Source organism: Molothrus aeneus, chromosome 6 (assembly GCF_037042795.1).
Source record: "Molothrus aeneus isolate 106 chromosome 6, BPBGC_Maene_1.0, whole genome shotgun sequence".
NCBI classification, from domain to species: Eukaryota; Metazoa; Chordata; class Aves; order Passeriformes; family Icteridae; genus Molothrus; species Molothrus aeneus.
Genome location: NC_089651.1, coordinates 52,013,039 through 52,039,644, shown reverse-complemented (window position 1 = coordinate 52,039,644; position 26,606 = coordinate 52,013,039). Strand labels below are relative to the sequence as shown.

The window sequence follows — 26,606 nt, the reverse complement described above, 5'->3', positions numbered from 1 at the left end:
CCAAAACCAAAGGAAAATACCCCAACAAGTAACCATTAGAGCGAATCACCTCCTTTCCCATCTCTAATCCTCTTGCATCTTTAATTCTACAGAGACTGTACTAGAAAAATTACTATGGCAGGGTCTTCATGCTAGCATGAACCTGCTCAGTGTGGTTTTTTGGATCACAAAAATGCCTAAAATAGCTCAAGGCAATTATGACTGCACTCTCCCCTCCTCACCACAGGGTCAGTGCTTACAAACCTCCTTGGGGAGGGAATGAATGCAGTCCCCGCGTGCCTGGCTCCAGCGAGAGCCAGCTGCAGCCGTGCTGCTCTTCAGTGAGCTGGGCAAGGAATAATGAATGCACTGCCTTCTTTTAGCTCCACAGTCAATTCTCCCTTGGGAATTTGTTCATACAAAATGTTTAACTACATCCAGTTTTATTGCATAAAGTAAAGACAGCCCAAGCCAAGTCTCCTCATACAAAAGAAACTGTAATCCAGGGAGACAGTGATATGGTAATTAGAATGGCATTTCTTAATTAGCGATACACAGTCAGTCTCAACAATCACTGCACACAGTAAGGACAAGATACAAGGGGCAAAAGTGCTCCACTTCTAGGTGGGTGGCCCACAAAACAATGCAGAACATGGCTAACCTGAAATCACAGCTATCTCCTGTAGGTACCTTTGTGAGGTGCATAAAGCAAATGAACACATCTCCAAACACAAGCAATATGCGCTACACTAGCACCTTCCTTTCCAATTCTACAAAGCCAAACCATGAAAGCAGTGCCAAAAAACCACTGCTGGTCAAAGCCCCTGAGACTAATTCCCTTAGAGGGAAAGGATTAAAGGTCATTTCCTGAAAAAGCTGGCAACTCACTAACGTATTTATGTGGAAAAAATGTCATTGCTCTCAGTAGTTTAAAACACTGTATTTTGAGATGTATTTAACCCTGATTTCCAAAGGTGAATAACTGGATCCTCAGTTGTTTCAATATCTTGTTTTTCATTCATGACTTGGTGAGTTTACTACTGAGCTCATGCAGAAAACTGTTTCTTTCACTACACAGACCCAACTTGTAACTCCAACCTTACATTTGTAACTCAAGCCAGTAGTCAGCTCTTGATCCCAGGCCCAACCCCCCCCAACTCCCCCAGGTACTGAATGCCAGCTTTATGCGACTAATTTCCTTAGTTCTTTTGCAGATTTTTATGGATTGCAGAGGGAAGACAAGCCTTACTGCAGACTTCAGTTTTTCCCCATATCCTTGCCACCTGATTATGTATCGAGTACCACAATATAATCCCAGACTTTATGGCTACTTTGCTTGAAGCCTGTCAATACAGGAATGTTTCAGGGGAAAATAATATGGTATGAAAGAAAGACTTTTTTTTTTTAGATTAGAGCACAACCAGATTTTAGTACTGATTGCTGTTCTACAGGCAAAGTCTGCTTTTTCTACCTAATATCAATTATTCCTGCTTTTTCTTTTTTTTAATTAATGCCTTTCCATAATTTTGTCTTGCTTTTGTGAAATTTATGAAGTTAATTTGTACATACGATTCTGCTACCAGTGATAATATGAACACACCCCCAAACACCTTGTGTTAAACTTAGTTTCATGATGAGCAAGTAAAATTCACATGTTCTTTATTTGTCCATATAATACACCTTTTTTTTTTTTTAAGTTTTAAAATTAGATAAAAGCATATTAAATGGCAGGTGTATGAAGTTCTTCAGAAACAATGCCAGAACAAAAAATTGAATTACAAAATGTTAAAAAATATGTAGGTACATTTGAACTTAACATTCCACTAACGTATAATGTTACAGATATTGTCTAATGAAAAATAATTGTGCCACTTACCTATTTTTGCTGTTTCTAGGAACTTTTTATTCTGTACATAGGACGATTCTGTACAAAATATGAAGTCTACATTTTTATTACTTATTACCATAAAACAAGGTACAATGTATGTACAATATTAAAATGAAGCCATACTAAAGCCACACTAAAAAGACACTTGTAATATTACTTTCGACATTCCTGATGTACAGGTGTAATTTTGGAAAATGGGGGAAGGTATCAGACAGAACTTTATGAAGAACAACAGTCACCAAAATTCTACTTTAATTTTTCTTTTTATTTTGGATGTATTAGTTTTAGAATTGTTTAGTACAAGATTATACGAAATATATAAATATTGATAACAAACATGCTAAACCATTAGTGATGGTAAGATTTTGGAATATTGCCTAAGCAAATGTTCGGTGACCCAAAATTTCAAATATGCCTTTATAGAGAACTTGAAGCGTCTAAATTACCACAATACTTCCCTTTTTGGTGAGTGTTTATCTTCAATAAAGAATAAAAATAAAATCTAGACAGTGAAAGATGTTCTTATACGTTGAGTATCACACAATCAATCAAACACTGATATACAGTTGGGGTTTTTTCCCCCCCTTGGATAACATAAGAATAATTCCTTTCAGTAATCTCTTGCACAGACATACTGAACACCCAAAATCAAAGGTAACTGATAATCTACCAGCTAAAGATGGAAGTTCAAACAATGGTATATCAAAATACAGAGACGTTGCTTTACACAATTAAAAAAGCACCCTTTTTCCCTCAAAAGTAGAAGGCATCTTAAACTGTTTTCATATAGTTTATCCTAATGGTAAAGCATTTTCTTTTTCAAGTTTTACAGGAAATGTTTTCAGACACAGTGGACATTCCACTTAAAGGTTGGGTTGGTCTTTAAATTTAGGTGTTGTAAGCCAATATTTACCACTCACAATTTTCTTCCAATAGACAATGTAACAAATATTGGAAATTGAATGTTAAATGCAACCAACAAACAGCAGGCACTACATCTGCACAAGGTTACTATGAATGTCTGCTTTGAGCAATACTTTTTTTTATGGATGCAGGAGATGTTATACTTCCTTAAAAAGTAAAACAAAACTATTTTTAAAGAAGCCACGTTTTTTATCTCTTTATGCATCAAGACATTAAACATTAAGTTATATCATGTTACTGCCAGAGACAAAAGAAACTAATCACCCATTTAGAATAGCAGAACACATTTCAAACAGCTTGTAAGCAGGATAAGTAAGTCAAAATACTGGCCACCCTGAGAGAAATCAAATATTGAAGACAAAGCACTATATTTTAAAAGAGATTTTCCTCCCGTGCTTTTCCATCTACAACAAAAAGCTCATTACATGCAAGTAATCTTGTGGAATATATAGCAGCATTTGAAGATCATCAGCAACTCAGATGCATTTTCAGTTCACTTGTGAGGTGTATTTGCAGCACATGTGCTCTTTACAACAACAACAAAAAAATATTTTCACGGTAAAATTATGGTCACTATCTCCTCAGCTCTTAGACTCATTTAAAAAGAAGCAGAATGGAATTCAAGAGCCTGTTCTTTTTTTCTTTTTTAAATTTTAATAAGCTTATGATGTTGTGTTCATCTTTCAGATAAAAACTGATGCAACTGAAATCACACATAATATCTGCCACAGAATATTGAACTCCTAGAGCCCAAGAAAAATGCTGAGTATTAAAAGCTCAGATAAGGGAGAAAACAGTGAAAGAATTATTTTATTGACTTGAAAAAAATTAACATGAATTTTTATATTCAGTCTATTCCCAGTCATAGTAAACAAATTTTCATTTTAGGAAAAATTCTTCTACCAGTTCATATCTGGAATACTGGTGCCATATTACACACTAAAGACTGGAAGATATGGCTTTAAATATACATGAAGTATTAGGATGTGGTATATATAGATATATATATCTTTACCCTAAGCAAAAGAGAAATGAATTTACAGAATTCTTAGAAATGAATGACTGAGGATTGTCATGAATGTTACCAGTTTGTAAGCCATGTTTTATAATACGAAAGAATAATTGTATTTTCAAAACTGCTGGTATATAACAAGACAGCAATAATGTTGAAACAACTGTAAAGCTGAGAAATCCTAGAAAAAGTTTAATACTTATATCTGAAATAATTTTCCTTCTGAAAACACACATTTATCATTAGTACCAACTATTGGTCATTCACTTATTTAGATGGAAAGATTTTATGGAACGTTTTTCTCAAATGTGACTATAAAAACTGCATGTTATCAGCTAGTTGGTACTATGACAACACCTCCAGGAAATTGTGTCCACTTGATTATAGTCAACCCAATATTCTGCAAATGGAACTGGGTAATTTACCATTGTTTGAACTACTAATCTTGAGCTGCATACTCTATTAAGTTATTGCCTACAGAAATGGGTTGAAGAAAGCTTTGACTTTGTGTGTAACTGATTGGTATGGCACAAAAAATTAAGTTCTACTGTAGAACTGAGTCCAGAAAAGAAAACAACTTTTCCTCCAAAATAATATTTCACTGTAATAGTTTAATGCCCATCATGTGATATTAATTCATCAGCTCTGCAATGTGATTCCAAGGCTTTCATGGTATAGATATCCTGAGGCAGTTCTGACTTGCGTCGCACAAGAGGACGATCTTTTTTCTGATCTTTTTGTGCCTGAAATAAAAATACAACAAAGTTAGCCAAACATACTAATTACTAAACATTACTTAAGAGTACTTCTTGCACATCAGTATACTCACTTACAGGAAAAGAAATAAAAAAATCTCTGGAAAGAAGTTTATACTTTCTCCTCTTTACCCCACCATCTATGCAGTTTCAAGTATTAATACCAATTTTTTTGCTAAGAGGAAAACTAGAAACAAGTATGAAATTCTAAGCTATTAACAATCTTGACATCACTACCATTTTACCAATGCTCTCTCAAAACCAGACAATATTCCTAACAAAGTACCTTTGACTTTATAATGGTGTTTTTATGTAGTTCCCATGTCTGGCTCACCTACCCTAATTTGCTTGTTTATTCTTTTTTTTTCCTATAAACAAGTCCTTATTAAAAACTGCCTGGCTTTTACTCAGCCATTTATTTATTGGCACGTAAATCACAGTGGTCCAACAAAGTTTCTAAGAAGAAACCTTAAAAGAGACTATGTAGCAGATTCACAGGCATTAGAAACATAACACTGCTTCTGGCTGCTAGACTATATGAAAGTAGCAGCCCTGGTGAAGCCTATTACTATAGAACAAATGGTTATGAGGCTGAAAATACAACCCAAGTTCATGATTAACAGTCACCTAAAGAAATTAATTAATAAATTGGAGCACTTTGCTATCTCCACAAGGCTTTACCTGACAAGCCTCTTCTTTCACTGTCTTTTTCAGCGTCTGCAAATCTTCAATTAAAGGCCCGTCCGTTTCCATTGCAACAGGACTGTTCAGCAAACTCGTGTCACTGTATGTTGGGTACTAATAAAATGCAAAATGTTAAAATAATCATTCTTAGTCACAATAACGAAACACTAGGAGTGTATTTGAGCATTTGGTTGATATGACTAGTTATCTGAGATTAACTTCAATATTTTATGCATCCAGGGATTAAGTAACAGATTTTAGAATTGAACTCCAATACTTTCACACTTGGCAGAAATATCCTGCTGAAAAATACAATCAGCATTAAAAAAAAAGATGGTTTGATTATCTGAGTCTCAATTTCAAAATACTCAGATTTTGTCAGTATTGCATGTCTACTTTGGCAATCTGAAACATTATTAATACATTCTCAAGTGCTCTGTGAACAATATAGTAATCCAAACACAATCATTTTACTTGCTGCTCCAATTTTGTGTTGGAAGAAAAAATACACTGTTAAAAGACCAAATATACCTAATATACATTTAATATGATTTCAAACAAAAAAGCCCATTTTCTGTCTTTGGAAAGAAAACAATTATAAAAGTACTTTAGGAATTAAAAAACCCCAAAATCTTTGTTGCCTAGTAATCTCAATACATCAGATCTTATTTTATTTCAGATGAGGTGTATATAGTTTTGAATTCAGAACTTATTTATATGCACACACAGACCTTTTCATCAGTTTTTCCTCATAAATATTTTGGTATCTGAGTAATAACTAATAACCAGGTACCAATAACTCAATGCAAATGAGAAAAAATTAAAAAAAACCCCTAACAGCGAGGATTTAACAAATATAATGATTTAAAATCTTAAATGGTACTTTTGTGTCATGCAGAATCAGGAAAAGGTCTGAATAACAAGAATCATTAGTTATTAGACAAACTAAAAAGTTAATAGACATTTCAGGAAAAAAGAAACTCCTAAAAGTCCATTATCTAGAGCACTAAAAAAAGCATTTGTATCTTTATGTCAAATTCAGTGGAGCATTCAGTAATTTGTTTTTTTAATTTCTTCCAAATATTAACTTTCTTCAAGCAGACTATGCAGAACATACTGTATATGGGTGGTGTTAACCAGTATCAGAAAATGTATTTACAAAAAGTTCCTTAGAAAGAAAAGGAAATTGATACCGTAGAACTCTGAATTTTTCTGCAAGTCAATCCACTTATTTAGCTAAACAGGTAATAGCTCATCATTTGTGATAGCAAGTGAGCATGTATATCAAATTCTCTTCAAGCAAGGCTTTTGTATGACTTATGTCATTAGAGAAATGTTTTGTCGGTGGAAGTCAATTATTGCATTCATATGAATAGTCCTTTCTGAGACATTTAATTGATTTGTTGTCAACTGACATTTTATTAATTTTAATAGATTTTACTTAAGCAGTTTAGTAATTGCTCCCTGGCAAATAACCCAAGAGGAAAAAAACATTTATGAATTTCCTCTTCTTAGAAAAAGAGATTACTTCATACTTTCTGTTTTAAAATAGCACTGAGATCAGGAAGTGTCCCACTTCTGTTTACAGAGTACCATTTCTCCCTCTTCCACCACTTTAAACTCAGCTAGATGGTTTTGGAAATATACAGTACATTAAGTTTCTTGCCACAGTATAATAGAATTCTGGCTGTGAAGTAATTTGAATGTTTGGAGGTTTTTTGTTCATATGACTGAGCTGAAAGAAAACTGGCAGCAATCTCCAAGCAAGTGAAGGGGGTGTGGGGGGGATCCAAGCCAAACCATTTCCTTCTCCTGTAATTTCAACATCCAATGAATAGTCTAAAGGACCTTTGTTTGGTTATCATAACTGAGCCACATCATTAATGCTGGACAGGATGGTTCCTGCAGGAAAGACCTGAGCAGCAGGTTCACCAGCAGAGCAGCCCAGTGCAAGTATGGGAACAAATGCACCAGACAAGAACGTACAGTATTAATCCATTTGACACAAAGGAAAACTGACCAGTCAAAACTCACAGTTTGCAGAAAGATCTCTTTTGTAATATATTGTTTGCAAAACAGCTTTTCAAGAGAAACCAATTATGGCCTCTCTATATTTTTCCATAATTTTGCACAATAACTTTTCAAACTGCAATACGGTATAAGTCCTATTATAAGGAAAGGAAAAAGTGCTTCATATCATACTTTTGAGAAACCTTTTTTTTTAAAAAAATAATTACTTGCACAAGAGAAAGGTTACAAATTTGAAAAGTACTTTTATTGTGTATCTTTCATAATACAGTTGGTGAAATTCCTTTATTTCCATGATCAGTCAGATCTGTTTCTCCCATTGGTATTTAACAAAATTAGAGTATTTAAACATGATCATGTTAATCTTTTCTAAATACCTGGGGATTTGATTTGGCTAGATTTTCTATTTTAACCCATGCTTCTTCCCGCTCCTTCAATTTTAGCTTCTCTCTGGAAAAAAAAAATCATATAGAAGTAAAAGAATTCAACAAAATAAATTATCTAGCTATATCTGTTTGAGTCTACTGTCCAAAACACCACTGTTGACAGGATAACTTGCATCATATCCATACCCCATCATCTCAAAGCAACATTAAAAGGGAAAAACCTCAAGATTTTCTCATGAAAGCAACAAACCAGATGATACCAGCTTATCTTTAGCACATGTACATTGTTAAAAGTAAAAATTAAAACTGGAAGAAGTTTTGATCTAGGCTGAAAGCACATTTTTGTATAATTTCTAATATTAGAATGTTATATTGGTAAGTAAGAAGTTGATAATTGACCATGAAAGGGCAGATTTTTACTTGTCAGCCCAATGGCTTCAGATAACAGGTTAAGGGAAAAGGCACCAGAGATATTTGGAATTGAACTCTAACAGAGAAGTACCCAACAAAACCTTGCTCATCCTAGGGAGTAGCAAGCCCAGAGTGATGATATAAATGTGGGTTGGTTTTTTTGTTTTGAGTTTTTTTTTAACAAAGTAGAAAAAATTTGTTTTCTTATGCCTAATGCAATTTGAAAATGTAAACTCTAGGGTTTGTTTTCCTTTCTTTCTTACAAATAAACATCTTGCAGAGACTAGAATGATCACTTGTCTTTGAAGGCTGGTAAAATTTAAAAGAATTTTGAACTAAGAGTGCTAAAAGTGCTCTCAATGCACAGAGCAGATGATGTCAAGAAAAAAAGGGAAGAGCAGTTATATCCAAGCATATCCACAATTTTCCTCCAGCTCTCAATTAAATTAATTCAAGATGGGAGCTAGGAACCCTTCAAACATCCCCTTTTTCAGTTCTTATGTGGTGGGAAATTTTTTACTTTGGTTTTGTGTTGCTAGCTCATCACTCAGCACTCTGCTTTAGTTCACACTCAGAATACCACCCAAAAATGTTGTAAAAATCAGAAAATATTTGATTTCTCATTTAAAAGGGGTTCCACTTACTTGCAATCAGGAAAAAGAGAATTACAGTCTTTTTTTGAAGAGCCAATGCTCATATTTTGTCATCTACAAACACACAAACCTTAAGAATTTGATACAGTACAAAATCATTTCTTCTTGAATTCTAATTGGAAACTTTAAAACTTGGACAAATCAAGCTACATTGAGAATCTGTGCTACTTCCAGTATACCAGTTTAAAATAGGTATATAATCTGAACCACTCTTTGAAAGAATTCCTGATTACTTTGAAATTTAAAATAAAATTCAAATCCAGGTATTCTATATCCAGTTAGTGGGTAGGTACTAACCCACTTCTGCTAGTCTACTAACTGCTTCCAGCCCCTAAACTGAGACCCAAACAACTTCATTTCAGCAGGATTCTTCCATCAAATAAAATCTGTACTAGAGACCTGCACTACAGTAGAATAACCACTTGATTTCAAGTAACTTCTATAATAATATGAAGATATGCTAACACACAATGCAATGCTGAAAAATACTGGGAAGGTATTCTGGGACAGAGCGAGTGACAACATGAAAGGAAATAACACTGGGTAAATAAAGCATGCAAAAATGAACACAGGATGTGAACTAAACTGTTCAACAGATTCTCTACACTGGGCTCCACCATTACCAGATTGTCCCTCTCCAAAAGTTAATTTTTAGGAAGATGGTGACCCCAGAAGTATTAGGTCTAAGCCTACATGAGATGCCTTATTGTTAGGAAGATTACAATTCACATATAACAAGAAGTTTCAGCAGAAGTCAGCTTTGAGACTGCTGGAATCAAATGGGCAGCTTCCCACTTAAAACACAGTGGTTTTTCAGAGCTAAAGCTCTCTGAACAAATTACTCAAGAACAGACAGACACACTGACATGAAAACTTACTTCAGTTTTTCTGCTTTAAATTGCTGTGTGCAGTCATCGAACAGTTTTTGGTTCATCTCCATGAAGAGTTTCAGAGCATTGTATATCAAGCCATGTATTGTCCTATAAGTAAAACTTCTGGTTGAAACTCAGAGTACTTTAAACTTTGAAATCTACTTTTTCTGGTCAACAGTAGCCAATAGCCTACATAACTGGAAAATTACATCATTTCAGAATAAGTGGAAATAAAATTAATTAGTGGAAGTTTCAATTTACCCACAAGAGGCCTAACACAAGTACTAGAATTACCAACTTCGAATGAAGTTTTCTTAATCTGCAGTTCTACTCGTCACTTACACTGCTGACATTTGAAGTTCACTCTTAATACTACATGTATCAATACAGGCCTAGTTGTGAAATTTAGTAGCAGACACTAATCCCATAAGGGTTAGTAGAGAAAATGCAGTATGGCATTAAAGATCTTGATGTAAGTAACTTACTGACAACTGATAAATTGAAGAAAAAAAGAGATAGTAATTAAAAGGAGTGCAAAAAAGACCCCATTCCTTTTGAAAATTGCCACACAGCAACAGCACTCAGTTCAATGCAATTATGCCAGAACTCTTAAGAAATGTGTTAGAAAAGTAAAGTTGAAAACATCACAAAAATTACACAAAACCAATCTGCTTTATAAGGCACTTTTACAGATTAATTTACAGCTCCAAGCTATAATGTACTGCTGCTCAAAAAGCAATCTGTTAAATGATTACTTTGTATTGTATTTGGAGTTACAAGTAAGAGTGCAGCTGTACTGGTAGCACGACTTTTACTCAGAATAAAATGAATGCATGACCTTGAAAGTCAGAAAAAAAATAACCAACAGCAACCCACATTTACTATGTATAATTGCATCACTGAATTGGAATTTTATTAATGAGTACATTATCTGTTACTGCTTGCACCCAGCGACAGTAAGCAACCACTTTAACATCAGTTTATTTTCCATTTCTTTCCTAGTGTTTAATTGCAGACTGATTACTCATTCTTGGCCAGCTCATCAGCAGTCCTCAATTCACAGCTAGAGCCAGACTGGGATACTGTCACCATCCCAGCAGTTGCACAATAGCTCAAACAAAGAGGCACTTTACAATGGAACAGCTGCAGAAGGGAACTGACCAGGACTGTTTTCATGCGTAAGTACTACGTTATTGTGGGGAAAAAAGTGAAAATAATCATTGGAGAAAGAAGAAAAAAAGCAGTAAACAAAAAGAAAATAAAAAGAAGGGGAAAAAATTCTACAATATATTTCACTAGAATGCAGAAGAAATGCAGATCAGCAAATAGGTTAGTGATCAGAAATCAAAGTTAAGTCTTTAGAAGTATCTGAACTACAGATGAATGCCAAATTTGCTCCATATTTATAGAAGAATGTCATGGATTAGATGCACTAAAACACTCTTTCTTGTTTAATTAAAAAAGGGAAAGCTATCTTCCACAGTTCTAAATACTTCCTCAAAATTGACAACAACAGTCTTTTTATCCAGCAACTTCAATGTCATGGAATAAACAGCTCAACACACTGTTAAACTAGCAACTCACAGATCCAAACTCCTAAACCTACAACTACACAGAAGTGAAGTAGCAGAAATTTGTACAAGTGTTTCTTACTTATTCCAATGCGTCTTTGAATTCCGGTACAAGGATGGAAACATGATGGGTAAAATCTTTGCTGCATTATCACTAATTAAACTCATAATATATTCATTATTCCAGTAGTATAATGCTCGCTCTGCAACCTAAGACAACATGAAAAAAGGAAAACTTCTTCAATCTCTTACAGAGCAAATAATTATAACATTTGGCAAATATAAGGGAAAGGTAAAAAAAGTTGCAAATCAGACTTGGATTTTTTAGTGCTAATGCGAGGCATGGAGCTGATGGAGAGACAGAGAAACTGCTTTTTACCTTGCTAGGGTCATGATTCAATCTATAACCCATGAACTCTGAAATTCAAGCAAAGAAATACTTCCAAAAGAACCAGTATTTGTAGAACTTGTATTACAAGTAATGAAATGCAAACACTATACTGAAAGGGTTCAGGTACTTCTGGAAACACTGAGTTTTTCAGCTTTTTTATGGTAAGCATAACACTGAAGTGAATCTCCCAAAATGAATGCACATATTGCACTCCTGAGAACAAACAGTAAAACTAATGTTTGGATCCCTGCAACTTGACATAGAACTGAAGACTCCTTTGCAACAAATAAAATTCATTATGTTGAATAATACATTACAAGTCTGCTTTACAAAAATTCTGCTATCATTATACATGCAGTAAATACAGACCTGAAAGTGTGGACTGGACACACATTTGGCTAGCTGTCTGAAGAGAGGTTCCATAACTTTAACAAATTCAGATGGCTCAATAACATCTAAAATTTCTTCTAGTTCATTTAAAAACATGACTTCTTTTGGACTGTGAGTCTTTGGCCAGTATTTCAGCAGTGCCATTACCACCTGTAGAGACAAAAATAAAATAATTTCATGATAATTCCACTTTACCTTGAACTCAATTATAATGCATTAATAAGTCTGGTATTTTAAGCAGAACACAGAAGTCATGATTTCTTGTCCCATGTAACAGTAGTAATCAGACATGGTTTAGTGTCACAGAAATAACTGTTAATAGGTCTAAAATCACTTCTTCAGAAAACAAAGTTATATGTCTGTAAGACATGTTCAAAAATAATAATCATAATACTAGAGAGAAAACCTAACATTCAACTTAATATGATCAAAGTACACACTTGCTACTACATTATCAGGAAAATTATCCGCCACTTAAGTGACAGCAGCTTTAAATCTCTACCTTCTTGGGGATGTAATCCAAAACTCAAGCAATTAAGTTCTATCAATATATTTTAACAAAATATTTATTATAAATGCCTGAATTACAGGTGACCAACTATTCTAGGTATGTTGCTCTTAAACTTTGATTTGACTATCTTACTATAATCTTAGTCTTAACTTTCTTCATGATTAATAAATTATTTACCCAGCTTGCTTACCTAGCAAACCAGGAACACTCAAAACACCATTCTGTGATTCTATGATTTTTAAATATAAAAGCTGTAAGCAATAATTAATATCATCAGTGACAAGACAACTCTGAGAAATAAGTTCTTTCTTAATAAGCTTCTTTCATGTATATATTGTTCAATCGTGAAAGCAGACATTATGTCCTCAATTAAGCCTTGGTTAATATACACAGATTTTTAAAAAATAAGATATCAAAAAGTCTCATGTGACAATTATAAAGGGAAGCAAACACCATGATCTTTTGAAGAGGAAGTCAGTACTTTGCTGATGTGTGCGCCAATTTTTTAAAGAAAGTTGTAATCACATACTAATTTGGGATCAAAAAAGGAAACAAACCTGGTTGCAATATTAGTTCTAGATTTCTGGACTCCTACTAGGAAATATGCAACATCCTATCTGACGCTGGAAGAAAGCTAAGACAACAAGATCTCATATAGTACAAATGATAGAATGCCTGACATTTGCTATCTTATTAAATATCAAAAGCTCCAGCTAGGAGTGAACTCCTGCTCAGGTCTATACTTCCATTTGTTTCAAGAAATCCCATTTCCATTTTACAATGGAAATGGTCATAATCTAATAATGTGCACTTTCATTAGCAGCAGTTGTTTTATTGATCTACTGATTAAACAGCTTAGTTCTTACTTACTTGATATTGGGTGTAATGAAGCAAACCACTAGATACTATAGAGGACAGCTAAAACTATTCATCTCTGCAATTATGTGCAGCCAGACCAAAGCCTGGTTTTGTCCAAGGCTGGCAGACATGAACAGGAACTAATTCAAAAGCCTTGCAATAGGTAGCTATGTGTCAGAAGTCTCTGTTCCACTGTAAATCTATCTCTGAACAGAGCACAGTTCAAGCAAGCTAATTTCTGACTAAACTGCTTCTAGATCCACCATCTCCTGTCTGCTCAGCCAGAACAAAATAAGCAGAATAAAATCTGTCTCTTCATAAGACCTGTACTACTTTGTTTTAGTTAGTTTTAGATATTCTGAATGACTGCTGGAAAAAACTAAAACTTGATAAATCAAAATGGTTAAATATTTGACTCAAATATAAACAATTACAAATAGTTTGATCCCCAAACCTCCTTAAACAGTCTACAGATGTAAGGTGCGTTACTAGTTCAAAATATGCAATAATAGCAAGATAAACTTACCGGTTCTGTAAGTGTGCTGTCCTTTTCTAAAAACTGAACTACACAGTATGCCAGCTACAGTAAAAGAAAAAGAGTTTTATTAATTCTCACCATGAAACTGAACACATTTTGAAGTCACTAGCAGAAGTCAAGAATAATTTTGAATGCTTCAAAGAAAATACAAGTTTCTTCTGTAATTAAAAAAATTTAAAAACCTATTTGGCAGACAACTTAAACAGAAGGGTAAATAGGTTTTAGCAATTCTTTCCAACCTTTGCAAGTGTGTCCTCATCTTTTCTTGTGTTATAATGTAGATACACATGATGATGCTTCCTTTTTGGACCCAGTACTTTGCATTTCATCACACTTCATCTTTTCAAATACAGGATTTAAAAATCATGACCTTGTCCTATAGAGTGCTTTCCACTCAATAACATTTTGGTGTCCTGTGCTGATTTAGTAAGTATATTCTATTTCATAACCTAAGTTAGATAGAAGTGCATTGAACAGCTGTAAATCTTGAGATTTTAAAATATATTAAATATATTAAAAATCTTGAGATTTTTAAATACATCACAATGATCACTAATGATAACTATGCTCATCAATGTAAGCTGATGGATTAAAAGCACGGTACAACTCAGGAGACCCCTTTTTTCTACGTTCTTCTGAAAGGATATATTGAATTAAATAATGATGTCCTCGTAAATTCCCAATTCCTTTCAAAACAGGAAATTCAACAAACTGAATTCAGATGAATTGCTTAATGTAATTTAGAATAAAGTGTTTATAGATGACATTCATTAAAACCATACTTTTCTGCAATTTATTATGTCTAAACATTACAGACAAGAAGATAAACAAAAAATGCTGTGTGGATAAATACTAAGAACTCTCACATTAACCAACTACTACATATGTTTCATCTATAAACACTACAGTGCTTTTAAAAAGGGTATTATTGCATTCCCACATGTTTCCTTTTTAATTTTTCTATCAGCAAGTCAAGCATTACAGACATATGTGTTGAGTAATTTCCCCCAGGCCAGTTAGCAAGGAAGTTTTGGAGCTTAGAACTGAATTTACAGCAGACTTACTCAAGTCCCTCAACCTCTTCAAGCAAGCTTACTTAAACACTAGTAAGAAAAACACTAAGTAAAATTTACCTGTGGATGGTAGACACTGAGTGATTTCACTTTGTGCAATGGTAACAAAACCTTCAATAGGAATATTTTGTGCTCTTCTTTTAATGGTAAGGCAAATCCATTAATTATGCTGCCAGAGAAAGAAATTAAAAATAAAGATCAGTAATTATATGGAAGTTCGCACTAATTGCGCAGGATATACAAAAATTCTTGGACTTGTTTTCTAATATTTACAAATGAATAGAATAGTCAGATCAATCTCTGTCCACACCTTAACCAAGTTTTTCAGCTGTCTCAAATTCTTCTTCCAAGCTGCACACAACTATACCTACAGCTGAGACATGACAAAAATTGTCATGTCCCAAAACATCCCCACAAGGTTCAAGTTTTTTCTGTGTTTCTACAATCTTACACAAAATCCCCTCAATTTTTTGAAGTCTACTCTTAAAAGCAAGTGAGTTAAATGAAATGAAATCTACAACTTACCTTCCCAGTATTTCCAGTAATTCTGCTATGCCATTGTGATGTTCTGTTTCATAAATAAACCTAAATAAATGAAACATTTTACTGGTTTACTGCTGAAGAGAGATACAAATCTAATACCATCTATCATTACCCAAATATTTCAGTCACTCAGTAAAAGAAAAGCAGAGAGACACAATGGAAAACAAACTTTGTGGAAACAAAAATCAGTAGCACACCCAGCTGCTTTCAAGCTTCACACCTGCTTGCTCTTTTCTCTCACATTTAACAAAGCAGCCTACACTCAAGTTTTTCCCAACACTCATACTTTATACCATTTTAATAATGCAAAACTGAACAAATAACACTTTAAATATTAAAATAACACAAGAGTATCTGGCACAATTAAACACCATGACTCAACCTTCTATAGCAAATGCAAGCACAAGGTGTTCAAACAGTTACTACTTCTGGATGTAAAAAGCTTTCTGGCATTACAGATCTCTGTGCATAGAAAAGGCTTGCAATAAACAAAGGAAGTCACATTTTCCTGAATCTCCTTTAGACAGAGTACTGTAATTTACTAGGCAGTCACCTTTCAGCCTCCTTCACCTGAGTGCAAATTTATTGACAAAGTTCTATGCATGGCTTCAGGTAATTTGCAGAGTTGCATTTACACTTAGGAGAAAATAATTCCACTAATTCGAAAGCATTTTTTAATTTGAAAATTTGTCATAGGCTGACATAAAAGCTACTTTTAATCCAGAATATTTGAAGCAACAGTTTTTAATTCTTAAAGATCCCTTCCTTATAATTCAGGATATAAATCCAAGCAAAATTAAACACAGTGATACAAAAAGGTTTGGATTGAAGTAATAGGCACATACAGGTTTCATAATTTTCAAAAAAAGTATTTTACTTCTGGGAAAAAATAGATTAACACACTATGGGGAAAGAATTAATGTAATTCTGGTCAATGACTAAAAGACAAACGAAGGTCACACATTTCTTAGGTAAGCACAGTAATAAACTGACAACTTGAAGGTAAAAGTATAACAAAATTACATATTTTTAAAGTTGTACACATACTTTATGTGTGTACATATACACATCCATTTCACACAGCCCAATTCACTAATTCAGGACAAGTTGGAACAACTTCTCCTTGGTGATGCACTACAAATGCACTAGTTTACATTTAGATGCAAAATTTTTAAAAGTTGAGCTGCTAAATATTATACAGCTAAGTGAGTTTTTGTCTAAGTTTGTGGTTGGCTTTTCTTTTTCTCCCACAACTTCATAGCTGTGCAAATTATATAATCTCCCATAGACATGTCAGACTGAAAACTCTCTTATACAAACTATATGAAGCTGATCTAACCTCCAGAAGATTTCTTGGTCTTTAAAAAACTTAGCACCAGAACTATCTGTATTTGAAGACTTTGCTTTCAGAGATAATGGAAGCAAAGTGCCAGAAATGGCAAATAAAACCACTTTTCAGAAGTGCATATAATGTGCTATGATGTTGTTTTATCATCTGTTCAGATATTTGACCAAATTATGCGTTTTGGATTAAATTTACTCAAGTCATTGGGAAATTTATTAATGTGGGGGGGAAAAAATCTGCATCTTCAAGATCCACTTGTACTTTTTCCTTGGGATATACTGGCTCTTCACTTGTCCTGTCAAGACTGTCCTGTGAAGTCAACTTCCAGTTGACTGCAAGACAGTACAGGCTCACTAATTATATTAGAGTAGCTCCTCTGTATCCCTTCCAAAGGCTCAGTTGTTACCATAGGCAGCTCCCTCAGCTCCCTCTACAGCTGGTACTGCCCAGTGCCATTCATGATGCAACACTGAGGGCCTGGCAGCTTTTTGCTACTTTCTTAAAGAGGTACCACCATACATTCATTGTGGGATGAAAACAGTGGCAGAGAAGGAGCAGGATGTAAAACTGATATACAGCATTATTATTTGTAGAAAAGCAAAGAATATAAGAATGAAAAAAGTCAAACAGGCACCACAATCTTGCATTCACACTAGACATAACAGCAGTAAAAACACACTTCCAAAAACCTTTGGTAATAGAGTGGTTTGTATCAGTGATAATACTAGAGTTCATTCTAGGCAACAAACAAATATTTCACAAGAGCTCAACTGCACACATCAATGCTGAGGAAAGAAGAGGTAGCAGACATGTTCCTTTAAGCAAATAACAGATCCCTCAGTCATTCAATTTCAGCCCATTTTCTGCATTATGAAGAACTACACCTTATGAAGGCATTAGTATATTACAAACACTACTACCCCCTCCCGCCAAAAAAAAGCCTCCCACAAAGATACCAAACCACCCACTAAATCATCTATTAACTCAAATTTCAGCTGCCAGATATATGCCATAGGCAATACTACCCTAATTTAAATCTCCCAGAGTGGTATTAATTATTATTAGATGTAGCAATATTGAGTATAAACATATTAAGAATTTTAAAAATTGCGAGCAGTGTCTTGGAGTGTTTTAACTGCATACCTGATCACATGTACCATAATACAAAGATACTGACATACCTATAAAATATATTATTAATTTGTTTCCGGATGTAAGCTCTTAAGCCTAAGAATTTCCCATATATTCTGTGTAGGGTTGTTTTAAGAAAATCTCTTTCACGTGGATCTTCACTGTCAAAGAGCTCTAAAAGCTGAAAAGAGGGGAAAAAAGATGCACTTTAACTGAATCTAATGCATTGTAAAAACAATTTAGAGCTTGAAGTTAAAAAAAAAATCTTTTTTTACCTCACCTGTAATACAAACTTCTGATCAATATATTTCTTAGCTATATTAGGTTGAAAATCTGGAGATTCTAAAAACCTTAAGAAAAATTCATAAACAAGCTGGAAAAAATAAACAACAAAAAACCCAGGATTAGTCTTTTAAACAAGAACCATTTTATAAGCATCACATTCCTAAAATTGCTGATTAGTTGCTCAGAACTGCAAAATGTTTTTAGTTATATTTATCTAAATAACACACAGTAAAAGCTTTGCTCTTGTTCTCCTGACAAATTACAAGAACTTGAGGTTATTTAAACTGCAGAAATTCTGCTGAGCTCCATCACTACACTTTACTCAAGTGACACACAGTCATCTAATATTTATCATGCCCAGAAATCCATGTTCTAAGAAGTCTCTGTTCTCCTCTGTTTGTCACGGTACCTCTGAAAGCTAAAGCTGTGCCAGAGCCAGATCAAAGCATTCATAGTGACAAATAGAAGCTCATTTAAAATCTCGGCAGTTACATCTCTACCATAAGAAACCATGAGCCTTTAACCTATAACAACTGATTTTTTTAAAAAAAAATCAGTTTTAATTCAAGAAACACATTTTAAAAATTACATGGAAAAGTAACTGTTTTGAGATAAACACATAACATAAACAATTTAGAATAGATAAACAATGAATTTAATGTCAAAATTCTGTTATAGACTGTGATGTTTCAGCCTCCATGAAGTACCTGTAGATGAGGCCATGCAGCTTCTAAGGTTGGTTCATCTTCCTCTGGATCAAATTCTGCTCCCGTTGGATTGGAAGATGGTGGTAATGTTCGAAACATATTAACTGCAAACTGAAATTACATGTGCCTTTAAGAACTCTGAAACAACTGACTGACTAAAAAAATAACTTCCAAGATAGTTTTGGCTAAGAATTCTTTACATCAACTATTTCAATTAACATTTGCAAAAAAAATACATGCTATATAATGCAGTATTTTAAACAGTAAGGAACATTCATACTTTACATAGTTCTAACTTGGAGAACACTTTTTTATGCACTAAGTACTCTTTGAAGTACAAAACTACTGTCAGGATGTGTTTTATGAGGATACTGCTCTGATCTCTCTACACACAGACATGTATGTAAGCAAATGTATGTAAAATGTTTACACAAACTTTTTTATATATACACACTTAATAAGGCCTTACAGCAACTGCAAAAGTGTAAGCCAGAAGTAGAGATGCAAGCCAAAGATAACTCACATCTGTTCTTCTCTGTAAAATACTACTTTCATTTCACATAGCAGTTGCACACATATGGGAACACTTCAAAACCAAGTTTCACAACACCAACCTCCCCAGTGGTATTTCTCTTAAACAATGTCCATATACCTGACACAGCACCCAGGGGGAAGAACTACCCACCCTCATCCTTCTAACATTTGAATTCTGAATGCCCTGAAAAACATTTAGCATCCTCATGGAAGTGGACTAGTCTGCAAACATGAACTACTTATCAAGTTTGTTGATATAACTGTATTTTAGTGCTTCCAAGTGCTTGTCTACATACAAGGGCCACGGAGGATGTGTACGTCTGTCCTGCCATCTCCCATCTGACAGATGGCTGAGCAGACAGTGGGAGGCAGTATCAAACTGCATCAGCTAAATCTGCAAGGCTTACATTATACTCCTGTGAGGGAAAATACTGCAGAGAATTAAAACTAAAGCTGATATATCTTTATGTTCCCCTTTTTAAAAGCATGGACATCAAGTGATTAACCACCTATGACTTCTGTTTAAAAAATATGGTAAAAATTTGCAATAATCAGTGGTCTTCCAAGAAAACAAATACCGAAGATCAGACTTGAAATTTAAAACTTGTTGAAGTTGTTAAACAAACAAAAATGGAAGAATAAGCTTATCTAAAGAATTCTTAAAGTCTCAGGCTATCACTATTAAATAAAGAACATCTGGGTCATGTCAGGTGTTAGCAACCAAGTTTTGTACTTTGTATTTTTCAAAACAGAAAACAGATTGAAAACCTAGAGAGTATTTTTTCCATGGGAAATGGAACCAGTGAAGCCTGATGTGATCTATTTTGCATTTTATATCCTTGACCAGCAGAATAGAAAACTGCTTAAATCAAGCTGCAGGATCTTGCATTGAAAGCACAAACCTGAAACTCTCTTGTCCCCTGTCTCTCGTCTACCCTACTGAGGTTTAGGAAAATTTACAATGAATTAATATCACTGAGTCCTTTACCCATTAAATGGCTGATCTTTTTTCTAACTTCTCAGTCTTGACCAAACAGACAAGACACAATCTGCAAAGCCTGATCTCCTCTAAGGCAAATTTCCCACAGAAGTATAAATAAACACAGCATAACTGAAAAACATTTCCCCCCCAGCTCCTCCTCCCACCAATAAAATTCCACAAGACCCCCAAACTTATGAAATTAGAGTCTTTATGAACACTGGCCTAGTGTGCCAAAATTCTGTCAGTGCTGCCAGCACCAACAACACTTGACTTCAAAGGACATAACAGGAGGATGGGACAACGAAAAGGGAAAAGAAAACAACCTGCATTTTTATCAGTTCATGGGCTTTTGCTGTAATGGTAGTCACAAATCCTGCTTTTCTTGTGGCCCATTTCATACAACATGAGAATATTTTCAAGCAAGTAGGCATCAGATACTATGCATTTTCTCCTCCCTTCTGCTGAGCAGCCTGCGTGAAGCTTGATGAGAACAGCTCTGAATGAAGAGGCACATAAACTGAAAGTCTGTGCCTTCTGTATTCATATGAAGGAAAGCCAACCTTATACTTAATAGAGCAACAACAGCACACTTCTATTCACAGCAGCCCCTCTTATTCTAGAGCAAAGATAGAGAACACCACATCTGCAATGCCCCTTTGAACACAAAACTAAAAAAAGCAACCAAACAAAAAACCAACAAAACCTCAAGCTCACATAGGTGTAAATGAGTATGTAGTTCTAATAATGTATGAGAAGTTGCACTGAAAACCATGTCAGTTGCTGAATAAAATTAGATCTGCTCCTATATATGGTATCAATTAAAAAAAATAGTACTACCCTATGTGCTAATGCACAAGAGAATATTGTTGTAAAGCCCTGCTTTCTGCTACAGCAAGCTAAAAAAAAGCATTATTATTTTCTAAGGAAGATTCTGAAATGGATGCTTTTCATCACAAAACCCTGAATATATCATGCACATTTAGAAAATTTACTCAGACATTTGCCTACACATTTTATAGTTTTGAGAAGAGGTACTTAACTATACTACACCTAGGAAATGGAACTTGTATAAGAAGCAGTTAATAAAACATTTCCTTTTTCATCACATCTTTGCTTAGAAATATAAAACAAATTTGAAGGACATATCAGCTGGCTCTTTGAGGAAGAAAGGGAAAATACTCTTGAATCCACTCTGAAAGAAGAACATTAAATCCATTTTAGAAATTGATTTCTCATACCTTTTGAAAAAAGGACTTAGGCTTAACACTAAATTATTAGCTAAGCCACTTGATGAATATATAGCTTAAAGAAAAGATCTTACTATAATTTAGTCCAGGACACCTGAAGTGGAAAAAAAAAAAAAAAAAGAAGGGTGGAATGGATAGACATGACATGAGCATTATGACTATAAAGAATAAAGAGGAATGAAATTATAAGGTAAATGTTTATTTTGTCAGAGAGAAAGAATGTTTGAAACTATGGAAAAGGAAACATTATTTTATTTCTAGTAAACAGACAACCTGTGAAATTCATTGCCCTGCATGACTGACTAAGTAATAATTTAGTAACACCAAACAGAACTTGTACACACACACACACATATATATAGGATGTACACATGTACACAAACAAGTAACCTCCAAGCTGTGAAGTCTGGCAGAATGGCATAGCAAAATCCCAACTTTCCTGCCAACTCCACATACTTTACAAATGGAGAACCATTCTCAAATCTGAATATTTCTTGATCCTCATAATTTTATTGAAAATGCTATTCCTTACTAATATAATTCAGTGGCAGTAGCAGCACATAACTTATGAATGTTTCTTGGAAGAGTTTTAAAGTACATGAAGACATTACATTTATTTTCCTTAAAATTCCCACAACCAATTCAGATATGTCTAGAATTTAGCAAATGTTCATGACAATCTACACATACATGCCTGAAAGAAAGATCATTAACACTACTGGAGAAAGTATACAGTTGTTTGACCAAAGGAAATGACCAAAGGAAAAAAAACCTATCTGAATTTAACCTCAAAATACCAGTCCAGGTGCCTTCATTGACAGTGTCTCTCACAGTGCTGTGTAAAACCAATGCAAGAGAACTCCATACCCTCCAGACCCTTGCAGACAAAAAGCATTTTAATATCACCAAAAGAATTTTCAAACACCGCCTGCTACCAGCAAAACCCTGGCAACCAAGATAGCAGCCAAATTCTGCTGCAAGATTTGTTCAACTGACCAAAGGGCAGACTTGGTTACCATTGGGTACACCTGAAAACAAAGAAAGCATACATTCTCCTCAGCCAAATGTACTCTGGCCATAACTGTTTAGTGGAGAAAGATAATGCAGGCATAGAAAGCACAAGCAATGAACTATGGGCAGTTAAGAACTCTTGCACAAAGCAAGCACCAATGTCTGACATTGGTATTGAAGAACTCATCATGAACTCCACTTTACCCAAAGAAAGTCTCAGCAAGCTTATTCTCCTTCATATCTCTCCTTTCAACAGTGCCAAGTACTCCCAAAGAAGCAAGCAATTAGGAAAAAAACCCCAGAGATATAAATAAGTTATCAAAACATGGGAAAAGCCATGATCCCACATCTCCCATTAACCATCCTCAGTGCTTTGGGTACATGTTTGACATCCAGAGTTATGTGTAATCCTCATATTCTCAGAAATTCTCATGAAAATAACTTCTGTCTCAGTAAACACTTATGGCTGATTTAGATAACAATCTTCATCATAAGCAACATCCTACATACTATTAATCCTTAGAATCGTTGAAGGAGCTTCAAAGTCTCTGATTTGTGGGACAATTACTAAATTTGAAGTTTACATTCATGGTAAAGAAGCACTGTTTTCTCAACCCACTGAAAATTCACCCTAAGTTATAAAGCCTTGGGAAACACCATCCTGTTACATACAGCCAAGAGCTTCTTGTAGGCTTATTAGTTAGGAATTTCAAAATATGCCTTCTGTTCTCAGGGTTTTGCAGACAACAGCTACAGAACCCCAACTGCGACTCCAAGCCTCTGGTGTCTGCTCACCACCACAATGAGAGCTGAAAGACTCTGCTGTAATTTTGTGGCCTCCTCCTCTGGAGAGGACTTGCAAACAACAGAAAAATAAGCTAAGTCTAGCTAGCCAGGATTTGGATATTGAGAAGGGAGGGACAATGCAGGTCTGAATGGCTCACATAACTTGCTCCAGCAGACACCTCATCTGCCATCCTGTGAGCTTAATAAAGTCTGACTCTCATTCTCACCGTTGAACACAGAATAAAGTTAGTCTCTGGTACTGAACAGGATTACAAGTGTCAAGCTTGCACATGTGATCGTAATTCTAACCTCCCATTTTTATAAAATTTCAATTTTACAATTTACATGTCTTTTAAACAGTTTTGCATATATACATACATATACATATATATCTATGTATGTATGCATGTATTTAACTTCCCTCCCTATTTTTATAAATACAAGATTTTGTTTTTACCAACTTTAAATCTAATCTAATCATCTAATTCTGCTTCATATATGTGTCTAGTTTCTGTCTTACAAAAAAGAAAAATCAACACTGGCAATAAAATTTCAAAGTCCTGTTACTCTTTTGCAGATGTGCAAACATAGTTGATCTTTTCTAAAGACTTCATCAAAATTTCTTAAGATAAATTGATACAGGTGAAGAAGCAACACTGAATCATAAACAGGAACACTTACCATATGTACTACTTCAGGGTAAATAGGTTCTGTAATCACATTGCGATTGTGTGTGATATATTCTACCATTTCACTTAAAGCTGCTCGTTTTACTTCCTTCCACTTTAGGTCACTTAGTGGATCAGAAACAAAGTCAAAAAGTACACAACATTGTCGTAACTTCTGGATAAAAAGCTTTTCTTGATCCGCTGGAGGAACATCTGAAAAGTGAAAATAATTATACAGTGTTTAATATTTATATTATATTGTAGTGGATACACTGCCCTCCCAATTTTTACTTTGTGAAACACAGGTATAGAAGTGTTTAAGATGATAAGCAAACTTTCTAAATCATCACACAACTTTCAGGAATATCACATTCCAGAGTATGAACCCCACTGAAATACTCTGTACATATCAGGATGATTTCAAAAATTGCAACTGTGACACATAATTTGCCCTTGCCAGAAGCAGACACTGCATGGAAAAAATACATACTTGAAGAAATGCCTGCATATGCTTTGTGTTTTGCTGAAGTAATCCCATGAGCCATTAAAATGACAGATACATGTGAGATTACAAATTATACATAGCAAAAACTTCCAGGATCAGGACTTAAATATCTAGGAAATACTAGATAACTGGCCAGAGGTAAAGAAAGCAGTACCATGTTTTGACTGCAGCAAAAACTCGTGTGCAATTAAAATGGCCACATGATTACAGCACGAAGCTTAAGAAATGAAATGTGAACACACCACAGAGAATCTGCCTAAGCTTTTACCATAACACATTTTATGTTTCTGCATAATGACTTTTTTATTGTTAGATATGAACTACTAAGGCAATAATAGCATGTTAAAAAATAGGACTAGAGTCACTTTGTAAATAGTTCTGCAATTTACTCCCACTTCTCCTAGTTAATGAGCTTTTCTTTTTCCTTAGAGTTATCATAAAATGCTAAGAATTTTCTTACACAAGCAGCAACAGCTACCATCCAAGTATTTCAAGTGGTATTACTGAATACAAGCTCATGTGTATGTACAATCTAATTAACTGAACATGCAACAGATCTACAGTCCAGTTGTTTAAATACCAGTTGCTCTCCTTATAAGTGCCTGAAGAACTTCCTGTGATAACAAAGCTGGAATAGCTCCTCTCTTGAAGAGAAGCTGCTTTCCAAAGTATTTTTGATATAATAAATCTGGAAGACTTATTTGTTTAAAACAGCTGGCAATTTTTTAAAGTTACTTGTGCCTAATTGCTCTGAAGAACAATTCCAGTAAGAAAACACTGTATAGTAATAGCCCTGGAGAACATACAGAACAAAAATGCAGCCTTCATGAAAGAAACCACAGCCAGTTATAGACTTTGGTGTCACCAAGACACCTGAGACAGTGCAGAATTCTAGAAGTAGAAAGAAGGTGCTAGGTAACAGGTGTCCCTATGCAGAGCAACAACTTTCTGACAAATCAACCAAAATTCCTGTGGGGTGTTGTGAACGAAGCCACGCAAATTTTCTATCTCAATACCCGTGCTTTTGTTTACTTGAATCAAAAAGTCATGAATAATTTCTCCTGAGAAAATATCAAAAAAGTAATTAATTGAGAAGTCTGCATACTGAAAGCCAGCCAAATTTATGACCTGAATTAAAAAGTCTCAGACATACAAAGTGGTTGGAGTGGTCACCTTTCCCCCATTAACTGTAAAACAGAAAAGGTTCAACCTGAAGCATAACAGCAGTTACACTTAGGGATACTGTGCTATGAATGCATACTCCACAAAATCCAAAACCTAAATACAGACTATAATTACACAAATAATAGACATACAATTACAGTGATTACAGTACACTAACCTTAAAGAGAGGAAGCATTAAAGATGTAATTACCACGAATAGTGAAAGTTAAAGACTGAAAACTAAAAGGATCAAGAAACACCCTCAGCTAGGCAAGCCACCTCCCTCGCCATTTATTCTGAGGTGGCTTAACTATTTTAAGTACCTCAGTCATCCTCATTATTTGAGACATCCTCTTTATACAGACTGAGAACCACACATGTTTCTAAAGAACTGTGTTTTATTTGTGTGAGACATAACTGCCTCCATTAGGAGTATTCATCCACAGCTTTCAAGTGTCTGGACCTCACATCTCTTCTAGTACTTTGTCTGGAGTAATTGCCTTGAAATCAGGATCCCCCCACTTTTAAGGTCTGAAAGGATGATTTCAGCATGATACCAAGGGGAAGGTGGTTAAGAAGATGACTTGAGTAGCCCCTAAGTTTTGTGAAGAGTTATGTGTGCACACCTGCAGAGCAGCTCTGGGACACCCAATAAGTCATTTATCCTCAGACATTTGCCAGGGACTACCTGGTTATGTTCTTTCAGTTAACTGCATGCTGATTTCTAAATCACCTTCCAGTTTAATTAAGCGATAACCCCTCACTTGCATTTGC

General features: G+C 34.7%; 1 protein-coding gene across 3 annotated transcripts in view; it reads right to left on the bottom strand.

Moving 5' to 3' along the window:
- Positions 1-1,915: 1,915 nt before the first annotated feature.
- The window catches only part of PPP2R5C (protein phosphatase 2 regulatory subunit B'gamma), a 71,275-nt gene continuing 46,584 nt past the window's right edge, over positions 1,916-26,606 (bottom strand). For all 3 annotated transcript variants that reach the window (XM_066551371.1, XM_066551372.1, XM_066551373.1), the window contains 13 exons: positions 24,177-24,376; positions 18,936-19,046; positions 18,224-18,316; positions 17,994-18,124; positions 15,450-15,509; positions 14,985-15,093; positions 13,840-13,893; positions 11,924-12,094; positions 11,246-11,373; positions 9,599-9,700; positions 7,648-7,720; positions 5,240-5,356; positions 1,916-4,546 (listed from right to left, as the gene is read on the bottom strand). In XM_066551371.1, coding sequence (XP_066407468.1) covers positions 4,415-4,546; positions 5,240-5,356; positions 7,648-7,720; positions 9,599-9,700; positions 11,246-11,373; positions 11,924-12,094; positions 13,840-13,893; positions 14,985-15,093; positions 15,450-15,509; positions 17,994-18,124; positions 18,224-18,316; positions 18,936-19,046; positions 24,177-24,376 — 1,481 coding nt within the window. In that variant the 3' untranslated portion in view covers positions 1,916-4,414. The remainder of the gene's footprint in view (positions 4,547-5,239; positions 5,357-7,647; positions 7,721-9,598; positions 9,701-11,245; positions 11,374-11,923; positions 12,095-13,839; positions 13,894-14,984; positions 15,094-15,449; positions 15,510-17,993; positions 18,125-18,223; positions 18,317-18,935; positions 19,047-24,176; positions 24,377-26,606) is intronic.